Source organism: Papilio machaon, chromosome 1 (assembly GCF_912999745.1).
Source record: "Papilio machaon chromosome 1, ilPapMach1.1, whole genome shotgun sequence".
NCBI classification, from domain to species: domain Eukaryota; kingdom Metazoa; phylum Arthropoda; class Insecta; order Lepidoptera; family Papilionidae; genus Papilio; species Papilio machaon.
In genome coordinates, this window is record NC_059986.1 from 7,178,882 (window position 1) to 7,201,851 (window position 22,970).

The 22,970-nt window shown below is 33.3% G+C and overlaps 1 protein-coding gene across 1 annotated transcript in view; it reads right to left on the minus strand.

The window, feature by feature from the left end:
* LOC106719777 (T-box protein H15) overlaps positions 1–22,970 on the minus strand; it is a 62,760-nt gene that overhangs the window by 10,148 nt on the left and 29,642 nt on the right. The window contains exon 4 of the mRNA XM_014514220.2: positions 14,580–14,853. Within this exon, the coding sequence (XP_014369706.2) occupies positions 14,580–14,853 (274 nt within the window). The remainder of the gene's footprint in view (positions 1–14,579; positions 14,854–22,970) is intronic.

The following is a 22,970-nucleotide window of genomic DNA, read 5'->3' on the forward strand; positions in this document are numbered from 1 at the left end:
GTCCCCTTTTCCTTACCACCTTTTTCTTATAAGGAATGGATGGGAAGGGGAAGTAGATTTGACGGAGGAGGGGAGGCATCGTAAGGGAAAATATCCTCTTTCTGTGCGTACCCTCCTCCGTTAATTAAAGGTAGGCAACAAGTATGAAATTGCGGATGCCAATGGGCATGGTCGCTTTGCTATTTCGGCATATTTAGGTGGCCTTTGCTCGTTTGAGACCTTATTTCATAAAAAAAACGTTATTGATACCGTACTTTTAAAGACTATTATTATACTTTCAGTTTATTATTAATTTAGTACCTATGAAAGAGTAAATATCATATTTAATTATTCCTCAGTACAGTCGCACTCAGCAGTGCATTAGTACAGGCACAAGTACAGGTGAGTACTGGCATGTGGCCAATTAATTACACAAATGTGCGCACAGGTAACTATTATAATGATATCGTCGGTGATTTCTCATCATATTGTTGTAATGAATTGTCGGCTGGGAGATGAGACGAGCCGATACGCCACTTCTCGCCGCTGATGATATAATTAACCTACCATAATTAATTCTCATTTTTAAATACGTACCAGTGTTAATTTCGCCGGCTTCCCTTTTTGGATCGTCTTGTCGGATGAGATAGATAATTAACTATATTATAACTATACAAGGTGCAGTTACAGTAGTAAGTGCCCATATAAAATTTTAATTATTTTTTATAGTTAAATCAAATTAATTTAAATATTGTTAAAAGTGGAATTCTTAAGTAAGGTTTATTTTGAAATGTAGAGTAAAAATAATGATTTTATAATTGTAAAATTAATGGAAAGTTTTATCGAATCTATTTGCGGAATTTGCAAAAAAATTAGATACCTATTTGTTTTGCTTGTGAAATGTTTATATGTAATGTAAATACATTTAAAAATGAATTGTTTTGGCATCAGAGAACATAAATAATAATATGATTTATTTATAGAATTAAAACCGTACACAAATCCGATCTGGCTTTTCACGCCCTAAGGTTTCATCAGTGCATTAGTAAAACAAGATTTGCCTTGTTGTGTGCATTGTATGAGTTTACACGTAGGTATTGGCAGGTGATTACACGGCAAAAGGCTCGTTTACGTATCGATAACTCCTTGCTGTGTAATAAGGCATGTTTTAAAAATAAAATAAAGTAGATTATACCAGTTCTATTTGGTAGTGTACAACTTAGAATGTTGAGTTCAAGGGTAATAAAATGATGTAACATAACATGTAAATAAATATGTAATAAATATTTGAAGCCTTAGTTCTTGTTGACTAACTAAAGTTATGGAAATAATTTTTGGATGTATCATGACGTAGAGGGTTCATAGAAACGTTGTCATGCATATTGTCACACCGAACACGTTTGTCGATCACGAACCATTTTGGTTTTTTCAAAATGTGTTTTGTATACATTTGGTTCACACAATTTAATACCAGACTATAACTATCTAAAGATAAAGAGAGATATATATTAAACAATTTTTTTATATAGAGGTGGCTTGTAAAGTCTATGTGATGTCGTCTTGCAGTACATAAATTTTAAAACTTTCGTTTTTTTCTTTTATGAGGATTCCATTAGCGGTCACGCTTCGCGGATTGTCGGTCGCGGTAATCAGACACCCGCACATACTAAAGCTGCTCAACACTAGCACTACAATACAATCAGTTCAATTAAACTCACATTACACAATATGTTAACACTTTGTATGTAAAACTGATGAAAAGGTGAAAACTGAGAATTGTCGTCGTTTAGATATTTATGTTAATACATGTTCATTAAATATGTAATGTTGAATACGAGTTTTGAATCGATTATAGCTGTGGTACCATTGTATTTTAGTTATGCTAGTCTGTTCTGACTAGAATCTGAGAATGTGAACTGCCACGCACTGCGTCGTCAAATGATTACTAAGGCCCTCTTCTCTTGGTGTAGATTTCTATGGAACATCTAGGTACACTAAGGCACTGTTTAGTAACCAAATAACTCTGAGTTTAGCAGGAAAAGATACTTGGAGATATTTTCTCGGATAATCCTAAAAGACAAAAAGGGACAACTCCATCGTGTTACTTATTCGCTCTTTTGTATTTAAAAAATCAGATTTTTTTTTATTAAATAAGATCTTAACACCTAAATGTAATCCACAAGCTAAATACATCCCAAATACTATTTTCGATAATGTATAGATATACATATTTTGTGTATGAGTGCAGCGCGGCCGAGGATTCGAACGAGTGCGGGGCGTGTCCATCGTCATTACCGCGCCTTTCTAATTTCAGCACCTGCGCCTAATGAATTATCACACGCGCTGGGAGTCTCGTCTCTTGGTTTATTTTTAATATTCGTAATTACCACCTTGATGATCATCTAAATTACTTACTGATAAGGTTCATACGATCAGTGTTAATGTGTTAATAAAGATTTTTTTGTCTATTCAGGATTTCATGCTTAGATCGAAAGCAATTAACAAATATCGATAGGTACGTGTAAGTAGTTAAGTTGTATGTTAATTAACTCGTTAGATCATTTAATAACATTATTGAAGTTAAATAATTTGGAAAATCTTAAAGCAATGAAATAAAATTTAATACTTATTAGCAGATGCAAATGAATTTCACATGGGTGAATAATAATATTTACTTATATTTATACGTAGGTATCGTTGATTGGAAGTCTTTTATTAGTCCCAGGCTAGTTAGGACTTGCTACTTATTGCTACAGAGTTAATGCGGTATAACTTGGATGAACTTATTTGATGAAATATTAAAAGAACTAGGTACCTACTGAGCGATGACACGGCTCTGTAAAGGGATGAGTACAACCCACAAAGCTCCCTCTTGACAAAGTAATTAATGGAATGTAATCTTTAAAAACTTAGACATAAGATAACATATGGCTTGATGATGTTAGGTCGTTCATAGACTTGGTGCGGTGGGGGCGTTGGGTGTGACGTAGGGAGGAGCGGAACATGGCCGACGGTGGGGCCAGTCGGCTCCCGACCGTTGGACTGTTTACACGTCTTGCACGATTCTCTTCACGACAATCATTTTTTTAATTAAAAAGTAAATGAAATTGCTTCTCGAATAACTCTGACAGTACCAGTTTAGTGCTATTTATCAATAGTCCAATATCTTTGATTGTTCATTATTCAGAAGGAAGTCTACAAAAATAATTAAATAAAAAAAAACATGGTTCTAAATATTACATGTTTTTTAGTCTATATAATTAATCATATCTTATATCCACCCTTATCCTGATACGTTACCATGTGAAGACTTATTTTTAAAAGTAAACTGCAAACAAATATATTCAACTACATTTACCACAATTTGGTTTAGGTAATCATTGCGAAACAATGTTTAGACAGGCCTTGTTGGGTTTTCGCAGCGATAGAGTTTTGACGGGCTTAAACAGGTATTTGTAAACGGCCACCAAGCGACGGACGAACGGACGGACGGCTCGTCAATAAGCCCCGTGGATGTTTCGATTAGCGCGCCGGCCGCGGATTACGAAGGATTTTCGCCTGCGCGCCGACAAATTGCCCCCCATTTGTAGCCACCACGCGACGTGTTACCATCCTCTATAGCTAAAACACTGAATAAACTTTCCATTAATTTAGATACATATTTTTCGTTCCATTTCAAAGTCGTGTGTCCATTTCAAATTAACGTGACTACACCTACTTATTCTAGATACCTGTTTGTCTACTCACTTAATAATTAATTATAATATACAAGATAAATAATCAATGCTGTTTTATAAATTTAACTCTTAATTATTTATACCGCAAATTTTTCGTTGAAGTTAAAGATAAAATCAAATTTATCGATATCGTTAATCAGTGGAATAATAATTGAAATCTGACTGTCGCTTACCTACCTATTAATAAATGTTATACAAACAGCGCCTTGCTTGTGTTCTACATGTCGACGACACGCGGCGGCTGCGGACTGCGGGGGCGAGCGAGGACACTCGCGCACGTAAAACTCAACATTTATTGGCAAAAGAAACATCATTCTTTACACTGATTTGTTCTTTACTATCAATATCTCACAAACCCTATTAATCAATCTTTTAAGCGTAAATAAAATTGTATCTATGTTTAAAATTATAATTCTTTAAAATGTAAGTAATGTTTTCAATAAAATGTATGCTATAAAATACATTCAGCAGTAAATATCCAAAAAAATTACAATTTCAGATATAATAAGCGAACCGAAATAGCCACAAACCATTATCAAATTAAATTGTGTCATAATTTTATACCACAATACAGTCAAGATCAAAATATTTTGATCGTCAAAAGGATTAGTAATATGTGGGCAAGCTTGCATTTAATTTAGCTAAATAAAATATTATCTGGAATTTATCTCTTAATACACGTCGTGCGCGACTGTCCCTGTCATTGACTAAGTCAACATCATCGGTAAACGATGAGAAACGATGTCTTAAAGTAGCGGATTTCTCGCCTTTATTCCTCCGTTGGATGAGATTGCAAGTGTAAGACATCGACGACATAAGTACCAAAAATATTATCCTTTAAGCAAATAATAAGGATATATTTTATGGTATATTTTGCCATTTTTGTTTCTCAGTTATACTCGCAATGTACTTGTATGATGTTTCATTTATCCAACTTATTTTTAAAGTGTAAAACTGTGAATTTGTATACTCTTTTATTTTTTGTTTATATATTGTAGTATAAAATGATAGACATTTTATTTAGCTCTGGTTTACAATCATGTGTGAATCGCAAATTCAAAGATTTCTAAGAGCTGTAAATTCTTTTATAACTAAATTGGATCCGAACTATGTAACTTAGTAAAAACTTAAATGGAACAAATAAAACATTTACTTTTATTGGGTGGTCGCCTTATTCTGGAGAGCGCGTATAAAATCCCGCTTTTGCGCTAGGTTTTTTTTTTTTCAGAAGTTAGGAGGGATAAAATAACGTAGCGGTAGGTAAGCCACATGTTAGGACTTTATTTCTAAAATGGCCGGATGAAAATTAAATTGAAAAATAAATCGTTTAACGAGTAATTCTCTCTAACAAGTCAAGTATTATTATTGCATGATTTTTTAACGAAATTTAAATAGTAATTGGTAGTCTATTGTTAAAAATAACTACGTGTCATCAGCTTTTTTTTAGCAAAGTGTATCTATAGATAAAGAGAGAAAATTACGGTCGATATCATACTGCATAGACTTCGTTAGCCGAAGATTTAGTCTAGTCTAGGGGAGGAATTCTTATTTTATAAAACTAGTTCTATTCTGAGATACATGTAAAATATAACAAAGAATCTATTTTTAGATGTTAATTGTAATAATAATCTAAATCTAATTTAGAATATTCTAACTTGAATAAAAACATTTAACGAATTCTAACAACGACGTTTTTATGATAACTCACATAACGGTTCACATAACTCTGAAACATCGTAAATACTCGCATACAATTTATAAATAACCCCACGAACGGTAACCTTTAATTTTATATTTAATACCATTTTATTATTTAACTTCCAATAAAATCTCAAAGAAAAGAAGCGAGTGGCGGGTAAACGTTCATCATAACCTAGCTAACGATAAAGTAAATACAAATAAAATAGTAAGTCGTAAACAGAGTGACGCGGGCAATGAAACGAAGACCTGGACACGACTGCGTCACCCAGGGTGCCGCGATAAACGTCACTTAAGAATGAAAAGAAAAAAAAAAAAGAACGAATGGTTATAAAAAAATTATAACCGACACCCGATCGGAATGAATGAGACGAGAAAGAGAGAAACAAACAGGGCCACAAATTGAAGTGAGAAATGCGTTGTCGCTGCAGCGGCGCGGCGCCCCGCGGGCCGTCCGCTCGCATTACGGCCTCGTGGCGTCTTAAGGTATCATTACAGCGTTTGATTAATACACAAACGCCTATCATGCCATCGCGTCATACCACCGCGCAGCGACCATAACTCGGCGCGATCACTTCTCCAACTTAAAGACATTTATTTGCATACAATACAGAACTTAACGAGACCAGTGATCAAACCGAACCGTATTCCATCATCATGTCCATTGCCCGATACAGTTTACGTTAACATTAGGCTTCAACTTTTGTATTAAACTATGACCATACAATAGTCTAAGCTCGAAGAGATGAAACTTGTATCACTTATATATTTACTTTATTATATATTTGAAATGTTTTTTACATATTTACCACAAAAAAAAACTGTAGTCAATGCCGGTAGTACACTCATAAATTGGCATAATATATCTGATAACTTTGTAGCAAGCGCATAAATAATAAGATAATTTATCATCAAGGAAACTGCGTATTATATAAATAGAACTATAAGTTGTACAAACATGTTTGCTTAGATAAATATTGAGTACGAATGAATGATTTGTGGGTCAGTGTTTTGTCGTGAAGTAACGACTTGTCATTTCCCCGTGGGCCTCAATAAACAGTGATACTTTAGTACACGAGCGCCGACAATGGAGGTGACAACAGACTGACTCGTAAACAAGGAGATGTACGTGCACAAAACAAACAAACATAACTCAAACGAGACTTAACAATATTCATAAGTCGGACGAAGATGAGGTTCTATTATAACCGCGACCGCCACGACCGTCGCTTAAACTGGATTTGAATGAAAGCGAGACCTCAATGGTAGCGGCTGATTTGATATTATTTTATATTAATATTATTCAAATATTTTGTTTCAATCATACTTTGTTTTCATAACGAAAAAGTAAATGATGGCTGTTTGGTTTATTTGTTATGACTGATAATGATTTTATTACTGTATAAGATATTTTATGTTTTAAATTCTCTAATGTAATAATAAAATTGTAATACAATAATAAACTACGAATTAGGAAATAAATTGCTAAGTAATCTATTCATATTTATGAAGAATCTATATTAGCCCGTAAAAGGAACGATTAAAACGTTACTAATTTTCGAATTTGTCTCTCTTTATCATCTTTCCCTAACAATCAATGTCATAATGCACTTCAACTTTTTTAATTTTTTTTCCGTTTTAAGGGAGTAAGTTCATTAGTCGATAACTAGATCTTTATCCCCGAGTCCCGCATAACTAATGAAAATGATCGATCGGCGATAAAGAAAACTAGAGACGTAACGACTAATAAAATCGGTTTTCGCATCCGAGCTCTATGGCATGCGTCAACAGGAAATTTCTAGCACCACGCATGCGGGCGATAACGGCTAATGAAACTGCACCCTAATGACGATAGTTGCTTATACGTTTGTATTATTTGCAGCTTTTAAATTTTATACCACACTATACGTTTAAGTACAACCACAAATTAGTACGTTTTCTTAGTCTAAGGCTCTCGCTCTATGATTAGGAGTCATCCGCCGCAATACGCTCGTCCGACTAATAACAAAGCTTGCAACGATGAGAAATCATGAATGCTCAGTAAATACGAGAAATTATCCAGTTTGTGCATCGAGTTGGTTGTTGTGAGTCGTATAGTCAACTTGTGACTGAAGTTTCAATAAAATTTATCAATATTTTGTTGTTACTTGTAATAAAGTTCTTCATAAATAACTTTCCGAATGTCTAAAAAATATTTTATTCTTTTGAATTAAGTTAAACTTTTGGTATAGCTTAACTTTTTTCTCTTACGTATCTAATTTATTATTTTAGTCACCTGTTAAGCTGTATTAAAGTTATACAACCAATAAAAAATTTCATTATAAAGTTAATATTGTTTTCATTATTACAATCAATTTGTCTCTAAAAGAGTTAATCATTAATCTTACATCGTATCATTTAAAAACAATGGTTGCATGGTGCGTAATTATGGCGAAGTAAACGGTTTTATAAATAAGTTTCCAGGTGTCGAAGGCCGTTATTCTGGTAACGAGCGCCTGTACGATCACAGTGCGATCACTCTGCGGCCTTATAAAAACTAAAGCAACGCTCTCGATCGCACGTAAATGATCAATTATAAGCAATAAAACCACTGAACATAACTGTGCGCAAACATTTCCATAGCCACACGGTAAAATTTAATACGGATATTTTTTTTCTTTCTATTCTAATTAAATTACGAATTATGTTTATTTTATACAAGGCTAACATCTTGCCTGCGCAGTATATTTTAATTTTTAGAACTAAATACATAAATAATAAGTTCATAAATTCAAATTTCTATCTACCGAGCTTAACTTTGAGTATGTTTTTTAAAAATTCATACAAAATCTTTAATACATTTTTCTAAGTAACGGCAATGAATTAAACTACATGTAAAATTTGATTTCAAAACTTAATAGAATCAGTTGAAATAATCTCACGTATTTTATTAGTTTAATTTCTTATTCAACATCAACCCTCACCACCAACTATTAAGTTCATTATACCGAGGGATATATAAACATTTGGTCACCCCAGTAAATGAGCACCGGCCGCTTCCGCCGCGGCCCCACAGTATCCCATCCGATTGCCCTTATTATGACATAAAAATAATTCATGGGATCCTCTTCCCACAATGTATTAACAGCCGTTAACCGTGTTTGAGTTGCAAGGCACCGCCGCGTTCGTGTCCGTACCGACTTTTGTTCATTACGATACATTGTTATAAACTATAACTTGAATCAACCGCATGAATAATAACATATTCTTCAAGATTGTATTAAGCCCGATACACACCCTCAATTTTACAGTACGTATGTAGGCATAAAAGTTACAGTTAAAACTGAACGCCTATAGCGAGCTTTTTGCTTTACATTAAGTGTTTCGGCATTAACATTTAGTGAAAATCTAAGTTAATTCAGTGTATTAGTGTTACATAACTTGGTGTTTAAAGTCAAAATTAAATTTGATACAAAAATTGACTTTTTCCACGAGGGCGATAGTATGTTAAGGTTTAGTAAGTGATTTATAACCACTTTTTATGTTACTTATCAACTTAGGAAAAAACTAAATTCTAACTATATTGCAATATACGACATTTTCTAAAAAACAAATAATGCAATGATTTATTAATAAAAAAAATATTAGGATTCGTAAAGAAATTCCTGGAGTGGATACTTAGAGGCTTTAATAATAAAACGCAATATCCTGTAATGTGGTAATTTGTCGGACTTTGGCCACCAGGCGGCGTCGCCATCGCCGCTAGAAGTAAACCTGATGACACGTAAACACGGGTTATTAAGCCCACTTTACTATTGCTGCAAATGATCGGCTCACATACATTACATCTTAGTACTTTACACTTAAGTACCACTGCAACAAATTGTTTTGAAAGTTGTTTTTGTAATTTTCAAAGAAAACAAGCATTAGATTATTTAAACGTGCATTTCCACTGCCGAAACACTTGTTCAAAAATATATCGTCATCGAAGCGATCGACTGTACCTATATATGTTTTTGTACAGGTGTATCGCCAGTGGAACTGCACTGTCAAAAAGAAAAACCGCCGTTTTTGAGCAATAAATGCAACTTCACTTTCGAGCTAATTCATAAATAAAGTTTCATTAGACATATAATAAACATAAAATTCAACAATAATAATGGCAACAAATCTCCTTTTCTTCAACCAAATCAGGCCTAATTATTTTGGTTTTTGTCGATGTTACTAGTTAACAGAATGTGAGTTTACTATTTCTCCGCTTTTTACAAGAAAAGTCAACACAAGACCTAAGTTGGAATTGGAAGCAAAGTCTTAACACAACTGTGATCATAATATTGAACACAAATATTATAAAATATTTTCATAATCCCAAAACAAGTTCTATCGAAGGTGATCAAATTATTATAAATAAATATATACGATGTGTATGACATGCAGCGATTATAAAACGACAGTAAAAGCGGGTCCATAAGCGGCTGCGGGGGCGGAATCCAAGCGATAATTGGTGTAAGGTAAGCGCAGTCGCCGCGGGAGGCCAAACAACGGGATAACTTATTAATTTATATTACGCTTCTAGACTTATTCACTACCAACAATCACCTGCCTTTATTTGTTTTTATAATCTTTGTACGAGTTAACGACGTGAAAATATCAGCGGCGATAATTAAAAATATAAACGATCGGTACGAATCGTTTATTAAGTCGCGAGTTGGGACGCTTTTAATTTCAATGAGCATTGAGAGCCGTGTTGCCGTAATGATTGCGATACGGTGATGTGATAAAATTATTGCAAATGTGATTACATTGTAAGTTAAATCGATTAATATTTTATTGTATACTATGTATAATGTATATATATATATATATTGTATATAAGATAGGTACTACTGTTTTATTTTTAACTTAGATTGGATCTCTGTTTGAAAGAATCTAGTAAAGACTTTTCATACAAATTTTTGGTATCCTGTTATTGTTTTTTTCTTCGGTAAATAAAAATTATGAATAAAAAGATTTTTTATCAAATTCATTTAGCAATTTTAACGTCGTAACTTATAACAATCTATTTGCTCGTTTATATAAACTTTTACGCTTATATCAGTAAGAGTTATCAAGAAGTCATCAACATTTTTTATCTTACATTAAACATGAAATAAAAAATTGAATAATGCTCCCCCGCCCCCATGTTTATTTCAACGTCTTTAATTATTTTAATAAACGGTCGAAAAGCTTTCATAAATCATCGCAACAGTTAGTCATTAGTATCTGGCCGCGAATAAAACCAACAATTAACATATTTTCATTAATTTTAATATGGGGTACAATGTACGGAGCACTTAATGTAAATACATTTGAACAGAAACGAATATGTTAATAATCGCAGGTTAAATTGTTGCATAACTTGTTTATACCTTAGCCTCGGTTTCCACTACTGTTTTTCACTATCTTGTTATTATGCTCTTGCTTCGAAATTAAAAATTCAACGTTAAAATTGTCAACGAATCTATCAAGTTAAAACTTTTAAGGATAGAGATGTGTTTTATGTACATTTTTTGAAATTGTTCTTAAAACGCGAAAAAATTGCATTTTACATTTTAAAGCATATGAATTCATATATCATTCAAATACTTACCGGAAACAGATAATAAAAGTTTTATGAGGAAAAAATAACTTAAAACTTAAATATTAAAGTAATTTGTTTCAAAGTTGTAAAAGTGTGCTCGCTACGCTGAACATGAAATATATATTTATTCTCAAATTATGACATAAGAAATCATAAAAATTAGATGTACAGATTAACCACTACTTCGTTTTTTTTTAGAAAATTTAATGTCTTATAAAACATGTAATATTGCCATGATTTTTTTAATAGAATTGTCGAGAAAATAAAAAGATTTTTATTTTTCGATGTCACAGCAACTATTTTTTTATTTTAAAACATACATATATCATGCGCAGTCTACTTGTGAGATACTGATGAAACTTGAGACATCAACTTGGTCAGTGGCTTGAGGCATTTCTTCGAAACTGCTAAAAGTCAAACGAGGGAACAAAAGGTTACAATGTTGACGAAAGTTAGTGAACAATACTTTCATTTTTTTGAACAAAGTGTTAAACAAAATACGCTGCAAAGTCAATTTAAGGTTAATTCTTATTAAAAATAAGTATTATCGTACTATATTTGCCTGTACAATACAGGGCCGTCGTCGCGGCGCTTTCGTGAGAGTTGTCGTGAATTGTTCCGCTCTGACCCTCAAGTAATCGCACGAATACTATTAGCTAGGTTTCATTTAACCCGACAATATGAAAAATGGCCCCACTTTATATCAATCATTCGCCGCGACTAGCCCTCTTTCTTTTAATACAATAATTGGCAGCGTTAGACGCATTACCGTACAGTCGAATTAATAACTTTGTTAGGCCTTGTGATGGTTTCTGACAAATATAGTATGCAATTAAAGATACTCTTACTGAAGGATTCAGAGAAGAAAATCTACACTAAGGTAACCCTTGACTAGTTACAACACTGAATGAGACTGTCATTCTTATTTTTAACATGAATAGTGTTAAAGTCTTCAAATTTTAAATAGATTATTTCATTTAAAATCGAGTTATAATTTAGGTTTATTTACCACAGAAATAAAAAATAATAACTACGTAATTCAATTGCATTGATAAATAAATCATACGACTAATAAAAAGCACTTCGAAGTAAGATCTAGGCATATATTATTGAAAGTTATAATCCAATAAGATCATAAAATGAATCTCAATTTAATGCTGTCGATAATAAATATTTGATTGTGTGTTTAAATTACTGTTAATTTAATATTCGAGCACGGGGGGAGTCTTGAAACTAATTTATAAATGATTAGCATTTTAATATAAAAGGTACGACGTATCATCAATAGGTGCTTTTAATTTTAAATATTAGTCAAATTCCATTATGAGTTTTCATTATAGTAAAAAAACCTACGTTCATTCACGCTGGTGAATAGTAATTGGAATAAGATTTACTTTAGTTGAAAGATGATTGACATTTTATTAAGTATAATTAAGGGTTGTTTATCTAATTTTCATAATTAACTCTCTTAAAGACGATAAATTGTAACGATGCTCTAAGCGAGAACTCTCTGGGTTTCGGTAACAACTAATGAGAATTCAGTTTAAGAGTCTTGTGTTGTATTACACAGTTAATGAATGTGGTGCTTATTTTGGTATTCGTTTATGTTACCCGGTTAGTGATTAATACCTCGCTTTCATGAAGTTTTAGTTGAACAATTAGAACGCGAGTGCGTGTGTTAGCTACTCGCGTGAACTTGTTCTATACGATTTAAACTAGTGAACGAACCTCGAAACCTTGCCCATTTATTTATTGTTAATTAGACATTCAGTATATAAATTTTCGGGTACCTTTTCGACACTTTATGGCGGAAAATTAGTTATAACTAACGCGAGGTTATTAAATTCTTTAAATAGAATGAAAATGATTAATTTTTGTATTAATTTGATATTTCATAAGTTACGTTTCTAAAAATTTATGTTCTTTTTTTAATATAATAGTTCCTGCTACAATAATTGTTTTCTCAATTTAAGTAGGTTCAAATAATAAAATTATACGTCGTTAAGAAGTTAAGATGTTAATGGTAAGAAAATTATAGTTTTTAATTAATTTTGAACATTATGCCAATTTCAAATGTTAACATTAGTTTATGTAAATATATTCCTTGATTTAATTTTCTCATTAAGTCACCAGTATTTTTCTTAGAAATATTGAGATTCAGTTAATGTGTCTAATAGTAATCTGAGATCCAAGGATTTATTCAACTAGCTGTTTCCGTGCGTAGCTGTTCCGTCCATTCGCGTGAAATTACATAAACTTTTGTAACGGAGAAGAACTTTGCTTTATTGTTACATTGTGTAAAACCATCTTTGCTGTTACTGGTTTCCATATAATAGCCAAAAGCGTGTCATAAGTATAGGGCTTTTTAATACAAAAATAATTGTTCAAATATATGCCGTGATTGCGACAATCCTGCGTTATAAAGAAGTGTATGTTTACTCTATAATTTATTAGTATAGATGAAAAATTAACAACGATGGCTACCTCTATCTATTAAAATGGAATAAAACTATTACGTGAATAATTATTCTTACTCATCATTACGAAATGCATAAATCAAACGTATCGGACGTTATCATAAATGCCATAATCTCATTTCGATAGTTATTAACCAGTGTTACAGCATACGTGGTTAATGAGGCATGAATTACTTCGTGCTCATACATCGAGAGGTCAACGTAGACTGGTCGGCGTGACATTTGCACGGCAAGCACACCTGCGCTGCGCCGGAGCAGGTAGCCGCCGGCTGTGCGACATGTGCGACTAATTTGTCGGCAACGCGTCCGTCACCGCCCCGCGACGCCCGAAGTGTCCACCAAAGCCGACAATTTCACCCGTAATTCTATAAAATTACCACACGCAAGATTGGTGTGGCGGCATTATGATGTACGGATATGAAGATGTCACGATTTCGAAAGTGCGCTCTTTAATGTGAGAGTTATAATGTTTTTTAGTTATTAGATACGCTTGTACGGTAGAGGCGTCATCTTACCCACACGTGAATCAAGACCTTTATTAACAAATGACATTCGAAGCAAAACGTATCCAGTTTCTATACTTGTAATATATGTACATAAAATTAATTATAATTAAGCTGATTGTAATGAAAACATTGTCTCATATCTTTCAGTAAATCTAAAATACGTAGTTTGCAACTGATGAAAAACAAAATAATTTCACATAAAATGCGGCAGCGATTGCTATCTTCAATCGGGTTTATGGTCATATTAAATTAACTTCTTTTTTTTAAATAATACGCATTCTTACGAGTAATTTAAGAAAGACGTATCGTACACGATATCGCATCATCGACTTGACGAGGTGTCCATTCGTTTAATTAAGTTTTGACGCATGCTTTATGAAGTTGACTATAAAATAATAGATCAATGAATAATGTTAATCACGCCTACTGTAATAAGAAAATTTTATACGTAATTATGATTGATATAAAATGATTTATCGGAACATAATTAACTGCAGTATGTCTGCAATTGTTACAACTACCTGCTTATCTTCTTATTACGGTTAATCAATAACCGATATCGTTTTTTTTAATATGTACTGACCTGTCCGTTTTTGTCCATTTCGTTGTTGGTGAGCTTGACCTTCTCGAAGGATACGACCTGCTTGCGCAGCTGGTCGCCGGCGAAGGGCGAGTCGGGGTGCGGGTAAAGGCGCGCCGGCGCGGGCGGGTCCGCTTTGCCGGCCACCAGCCATGAGGAGCGGTGGTATGCGTAGCGGTAGCGCTTGCCATCCACCGGTACCACGTCTAGTAGCACGGCGTAGCGCGCCTCCGCGCGGCAGCCCGCAAATGACACACGCACTGTCGGGAACATACGTCTGCAACAACAATAACATAGTAGTTGTGAATAACTCAGATAAAATTGATGACCTGTAAATCAGTTCACAGTTTGTCACTCATACAATTGGTCACTCTGCGACTTGCCGGCTGACTCGCAGCTCGTCGTACATCGCGTTGAGCCGTGAGCTTCTAATTTAGTTATTGAGCGGCAGCTCAACGGTTCAAGCCTATGTGAGCAGAACCGGTTCAGACCTGATCTACAAACATACATTACACTGCCGTTGCTACAGTGCCTGATATAAGTCTCCCACATAAATCGCAACAGAGATTCTTTGCCGCTTTTCTTAATACAATAATTGCTTCCCACGCATTTTTCACTGTTGAGGTAAACTACAGTCGATCCATAGGTTCTTCTTGATCCCTAACAAATGCAAGTCCCATTGTAAGTACCACGGATTTTATGTAGAGTTTTTACTAATATTTATTAGGTACTCAAAAACAGAAACTTTAACTGTTTATTATAAAAGAGAGCCGTAAAGCACCAAAAGATTTATAGATGTTGTAAAACATTATGACGTCGTCGCTAAGAAAGTTTAACCTCGTTGCGACGAATTGTACGAAAACAAATTCGACTTTCGGTCATAATACGCTACTGACCCGAGCGAGTGACTCAACGCACTAATGACCCCGAGGACCGGGCGAAAACCAAATTAGATATAAAGACACAAAAAGCTTATAACCTTCGAAAGTGTTTTACGAGGCCAAAACATATGCGCATAATAAAAAAAAAATGATTAATGCACACTGACAAGAAACCACCGATGATCCCGAATACGGACGGTGACTTGTATAATTACAGGGTGAAACGCGAACTAGGAAATCAAACAAATATGATGTATTCGATTTTAATGCACCCCTAAATGGGTCGGAGCGCTTCCTGCCCGTCGCACCGCGATACCATCGCCTCGCCTCGCCTCGCCGCCATTTATAACTTCGCCTTTCTTAATACCAATTTTTTTTTCGTACATTTTAAACGGCAGTTTCATAATTTTGATAACCAAACAACTAATAGATAAGATAATCTCGAGCAGCAATTTGTCCGGTCGCCGGTTGAGGCCGGACCTCATTCGTAACGCTACAGTTGCTCCTATTATATTTCCAAACATGTTAAATGATATACACGAGTTGGTAGGCGCGTAACGATCGTTAGGGATTTATTACGGAATGCCTTTAGTAATAAAACGCGGGAGTGAAAGAAAGAAATATTGGCGTCAATAAAACACGGGCGCAGTGTCAACCTTCCTATAACACCGGTATGATAATAATAAATACATGAGATCTATAAAATTCTCGGAGGTCGAGCGCAAAGGTAACGATAAACTCGGGTCCGGAGTTAAGCACATACCATAAATAAATCGTATTAAGGTGTGTGTTTGAACGGTCGAGTATCGTGCGCGGGGGATCTCGGACAGTCGACAATAACTGAGGCCCGAGCGCAGTGTGCGCAGAGATGTATGTCGCGTGTGCGCGTGCGCGTCGTCTGCTGTAATGAGCTGCATCCTTCAAGGACGACAGCCGATCGACCACCGATCCCATCACCAGCTCGTCGTTGACAGCCTCTATAAATTACTCATATTATCTGCATAAAAATGGCTGCATACCACGGACGGTGTTCCCAATATCGGGACAAAAATCATCACAACATAAACAACACAAATTTTCTAAGTTAAAAATTGACATGACTTATTAAAAGAAAACTAAAATACGTTTTTGAAACGTATTCAAGATAAGACCTGCATGGGTAGGCAAATAGGTTAAATAATTGTTATATATTACCTATATATAACAATTATTTAACCCATTATAATATAAATAAATATTTTTACTCGATGCTCTAATAAAGTACAAAAGAATTCTTTATTCCATTAAATTTGAAACAAAGTTTCTTGAAGTTAAAATATGTTCGCGTATAGAAATTAACTTATTACTAAGTACATACTAATTTTCTTTAACTAAAAATGCAGCTATAAAGTTTAATACCAACATATTTTGTAATAAATATGCGCTAAGCTCACGATCGCGTTAGCATTTTTACTCCGCGAAATATATTAAATTTCATGCAACTTACGTCACTTGCACCTGCCACTGGTGTCTTATTAATGAGCCTTAGATGTGTTGATAGGTTAAAACCAGGGTTGTCCAAAGCGCGAAAAAAAATCTTCAAGATTTTATAACTCTACGACATATTGCAGCTTGTAATTTAAGTGTTATAATTGTCATAATTTCGGTCGTGCAATTTTGAAAAATTATTTAATTATAAATACCATAGCTATAATTCAAAATTACACTCAATTAACTTATTATAATAAATGGTCGATTATATTTTATAACCGCAACGAAATAAGCATGATGATCAGCTGTTTATAAATTGAGTATTTTGCCTTCCAATAAATAAGCAATATATAAAAAAAAAATCGTATTTTTGGATACATTAATTTTGACGAATATACGAATACAGCAATATTAAGTCAATATGACATTAGACTTTGAATAAGTTTTGTATAGTATAACAATATAAAATATTACTAATTTATTTATCAATAAATACTTGATGATCAACCGCTCCATATTAATACAACCGTTTAGCAAAACATATAAAATAAACATTTCAAAAACATCCGTTGCATTCCGGACGTCTTCCTAAAGAATTAGCTCCATTAATTTGAGTGAATAATTAAACATGCCGACATAAAGGTAACAATAATATATTAATGCATTTCACGTGTAATAAAGTCGGCAGAGTTATCCGCGAATGGCCATATTTGCATAATTCATTAATACAAGTCCGCGATGCATTCGATAACTTGAATACTGAACGTTATCTAACACACACGTCTAACATTTCTATCTCTCAGTCACTACTGCTACTGACAATAAAACAGGAATATAGCCTTATAAAGAAGGTTTCTGCGAATCAATATTTAACACTAATAAAATGTTAACTGGACTAACTATAGATTATTTGCTCTATGTTGTTCAGAGATCAATTCATGATAAGCAATTCCACATCGCTTTGTACTAGGAAAATATAACCTAAAGCGTATTACGGTAAACGGTAATTATCAGGTACTAAATGATCATGTAATAACAATTTACATATAAAACAGCCTCTACAATGTACTTTAATTAATTATTTACATTCCTTCGATATCATTGCTATGTCCTTATATGATTTCAAATACAATAACGACAAAGTATAAGTGACGACAATAAAACTTTACGGGGACCGACATATTAAAAGATACACACGAATAATAATGAATAACTAACTTATGTATTATTTACATTTACTATTTTGTTACCAGTAATAAATATGCATGGTTGAAAACCGCAAGTGGAATAAAAAATGAATGGATTATATTTTCTGTTGTAAGAAGACTGCAATTACGGTCAACCACATTGAGGGAAGGCGCGAACTTACTTCGTCTTTGTTAACTAAAAATAAGCTTTTGTATATAAAAAACAACGAAAAGAGAAAGTTCAAATTTAAATTTAGATGTAAAATATTTTAACAATATTCAATATATCGACAGATTTAGAGATATTTTGTAACATTATGTAGAAGGTTTCTATAGAGTGTCGGAAAACCGAATTATCTTGAAGTTAAAATTTAATTAAAATATTTGTCGAGAATGAATGAATGTCAATAATCCTTTGAAACATCATTAAGATAATTTTAAAACATGTTCGTCTTTTACCTAGAGACAAAACGGTGCTCTGAACTGAGGAGCTAAAAATAACAACTTTAATGAGAGAATTAAAGTTTTTGTTAAAATTAAATTGTGACCTTTACGATAATTTCGATAAAATAAGAAACTTTTCGAATATTTTATATACAACATGGTTAACAATGTCATTTTGACAGGGATGTTAAGAAGTTTGGGTTTTTTTTATAAAACATTGTGAAACCTTAATTAAAGTGCGTTTAAAGGAATGACTCGTTAAAGAAAGTTTTTGCAAAAAAAAACAACGAAATGCGTAAATAATAAATTCTTTAGATACTTTCTAAAATATCAAGAACATCATTATCATTTGCTTCGAAGATAAATATTTATACTCTTGCAATTATTCCGCTACCATATTTTAATATTTTATTCTTTTATAATATTTATTTAAGTAATCGTAAAAGTCATCAAAGGCAGAAGTTGAATTAAAAAAATGACCGGGATATTTCTTTGTTCCATACGGTTTCCATATCAATGGTTCAGTACATTAAGCAAATTTCCCTATAATATTCTGAATTGTGTGAGTGTTAATTCATGAAAGTATTGAGTGGGCTCCTCGTTGAAATGATAATGATGAATATTTCAGGCAATCCTTTTCCTTGGATTATTATCATAGATATAATGATAAACAAAACAACTGCGAAATAAAACGAGAATGGTTATACACAGTACCATGCTGTACATATTTTTAGTAGGAAACTAATGTTTATTCCCTAATTACATGATATGGTATTATTATTGGCATATTATGAGGAGCGAAGAATCGCAAGTGACAAGGAGAAGTTTAATTATGAGTGTGGAGAGATATACTGTTAGAGATATGCCTAGGAAGAGATGAATAGATGCATAAAATGTGACAATCAAAAATGGAGTGACGACATAAATGACAGAATATGACTGAAGAACCCTGGTGTACGCGAGTGGGATAAGGAAGATGATTATGAGTTACATTAAATTACAACAAATACCAATCATTAAAAATAATGAATTATATCAAGGAATTATTGTTATACGATCGTCTTTCACTTAGGCCAAAAATTGTGATGAACTGTGAAGGAAAAAAAACATCGAACTTAAATTTCACCTTTAATTATGACCTTTACGTTAATTGCCAGAAAATAAAGTTTTGAAAATATACAATAAGCATCGTTATTTTGACAGGGACGTATAATAGCTGGTTTAAATGTGCTCAGAGGAACTTAATTAAAGTCTTGTATAAAGGACACATAATAAAGAAAGTAAACTCTAAGAATATCGAAATGTATAAATAATAAGTAGCTATTAAATTATTCGAATATTTTTCAAAATAACAAGCACGTCATTATCACTTCCAATCTAAGATAAATATTTATGGATATTGTTTAAATTATTCCATTCCTTTCTTTGATAGTTTATTCTTATAGTGATGTTTCTTTTCGTCTTAAGATGAAATTTTTAAAGTTGTCACTCGATATTCATTATGTACCTACCTAAGTCTACGACATGTTCAAGATAATTTGTTTTTTATTTTTCAATATTATGAAGCGATCGTGTACTTATTCTGTTATTTCCGTTTTCAAATAATTTAATTAGTACCTTTATAAATATAATTAATAATAGTGTTGTCGATAACAGAAAAAAAAACATTTTGTGCCATCCCTATGAAAATCATATGTAACTTAAACAAGAAGCGCAAACAAATGTAACTATCGAATGTCAAGCCGGCTATAAAATTAAAGTAAAGCGACAAATATTTATTGTGTATTATAAATGAAAGCATGTTGGAGGAATGCTAACAGGTCTAGCGACTGAGCGGGGTTCCGTGAAATGGCAGCCGGCAGCGGCGCGGGCGCACGCGAGTCATTCGAACCCCAAGTATGTTCTCGTAGTTACTGAATATCGTTTACACTTATTAAAGCCTTTTAACCTTTTAACCACTGTAACAAAAATATTTGATGTCTTAATTTCACTTAAACGTTTGCCAAATTGCAATGAAAAGTTGACTAATCTATGGTTTCTGAGCAAAACATAGCGTCATTATCTGACATTATCTTTGACAAAACAGAGATAATAATACATTTTAAACTGTTATTTTGGTCTCAGAAACCCACGAATAGTGCTAGTTGATAATTAGAGTTTAAAGGCACCTTTGTATAAATGTTTATGATATCTTGTCAGTTCTTATAACGCTGCGCAGAACACAATTTTAAGTTTAGCGAGGCGTAATGGGATGCTGGAGGAGGACATTGCGCAGCGCGCTGATGACTTTGAGCTGTCACGATATTTGAAAATAGTTATAAAAGTAAACAACATATAGAAAAGTAGTTTAGCATTGTTGAAATACGAAACCTAACACATACTATCTCAATACCAATACAACGGGTATATTCTGGTGAAACAACGCGTAAAATAGTATTTAATCCTTACGTCACGTGTCGCGTCAGCCGTCTGTCGTCCCGGTCTCGTTACGTCGCCACGCGTCGTCCTCAGAATAATCCCGCCATTAGACACTACGAGCCAACGTCAGATCGGGCCAACACAGTTGCCAGTAACAAGGCATCGGTATTACATTACAAACAACATTGGTTTGGTTGACAAATGAGGGACCTTCCAAATTATTTTTAACAAATATCTTTTTAATTTTTATTTAGTGTATTTACAAAACTAAAATGTTCTTTAAATACAAAAGTTGTACGATCGATGCAAAAACATGTTTAGAAGTTGTCATTTATGGGTTTAAGCAAGCTGTTGCAATATCTTCAATAAAATGACAAGTATCCATAGTAAGTAGAATTTTAATGCTTAATGAAGAACCTAATAACATAAAATTATTCAAAATGGATAATTGTATTAAAATACAATTTGAAATGAGCTAAAATATCATATTGCAAAACTAATAAAAAGAAATGGGATCATTCCGCACGATTACCCGGGAGACGACAAAACATGTCAATTGTCAATTTGTATAATTTAACGCGGGAATTAAAATAGCGGTCTGACAGAACAGATGACAGTTGATATGACGGCGGGTCCTCTGCCGAGAAATAAACAATTAAAGTGGCTTGACTTAGTTGAACTTAAATATTGGCTTTTGTTATTTAATAATGTTATAATGTTACTTAAACAATTACTAGCATCAGAATAATACACAATATTATAAACATATCGCTACTCCTTGCAACATTTAAATATCTAAACCCGAATAGGGTTCTTTATCTCACTCTCTAAAAACCATTGCCTCACTACTTAATTTACACAATTATTCCGTTTTGTACTGTTTGTACGGTGAACCCATTACAAGTTGTTGTTTAACTACAGTTACATATTTTCAAATATCTGGCTAATATGAATCATTTTCAGTCGCCTAATACATCACCACAAAGTAACAGCTATCAGCAAATAAATATTTTACGATGTAGTTACATATGAAAAATAATGGAGACATAAATATAGGAGAAAAGTGACGTTTTGTTAACGAGGCGCGCGCAACGTGCGTAAAGTGGCAGCGCCGCGGGGTGCCCACTAGCGCCATAGTTACGAAGACTCGGCGCTAATTAAAAATATACTTGAGTTTTTGCTCCCAGATCGTAGTTGAGCGAGAAATATTTAATTATAACGACATTGAACTTGTAACCTGGTAGTCAAGGTACTTAGTTGTGGAACGAGAAAACACGCTAGTGTTTCTGACCTTAATAACAATTAGTGCGTAAACATTTGCAACTGTAGAAAGAAGGAAACAAATAACGTATTTGGACTTTGAAAACGTTTTATTTTGTAAAATCGCAGTAATTTGTGGCCATGTTTTTATAGATCTTTGTACCATAACGTACATATGACGTACGTACGGTGAAACTTAAAATCAAGTTGACGTCCATAATACCAATCAGCGGCGGTCAGAGTTCAAACGCGTGTTCAAATAAATCATTTCTAACTAATTATTTTGGGGTAATACAGATATTGTTTAAAAGGTATAACGCTTTTTGAACCATGGATAAAATATGTCTAGATGGAGTGTTTCATATATGTTTAAAATTTAATCGTAAGACGAATTTCGAAATGCCATTAATGTGCATAACGCAAAAGTATAACAGTTTATTATGAATCTTGTTAAAGTTGAACATGAGCAAATATTTTTTATCCCATTGTTTTTATTGTATGACCCTTCTTTTATCACTTATTCTACTAATCTACTTCTAAAGACTATGAATGAGGCTTTGAAAATTGAAACAAGTCAACTTCATCATAATATTTAATAAACGTCGATACACAAATTTTCAAGTTTCATTCTTGCAGGACATTCACCGACAACGAAAAAGTCGTAAATTTAACAAATACATTGACGTTTTAGCACCGCTCTACACCAGCCGATAAATTCTAATAAAATATTACGG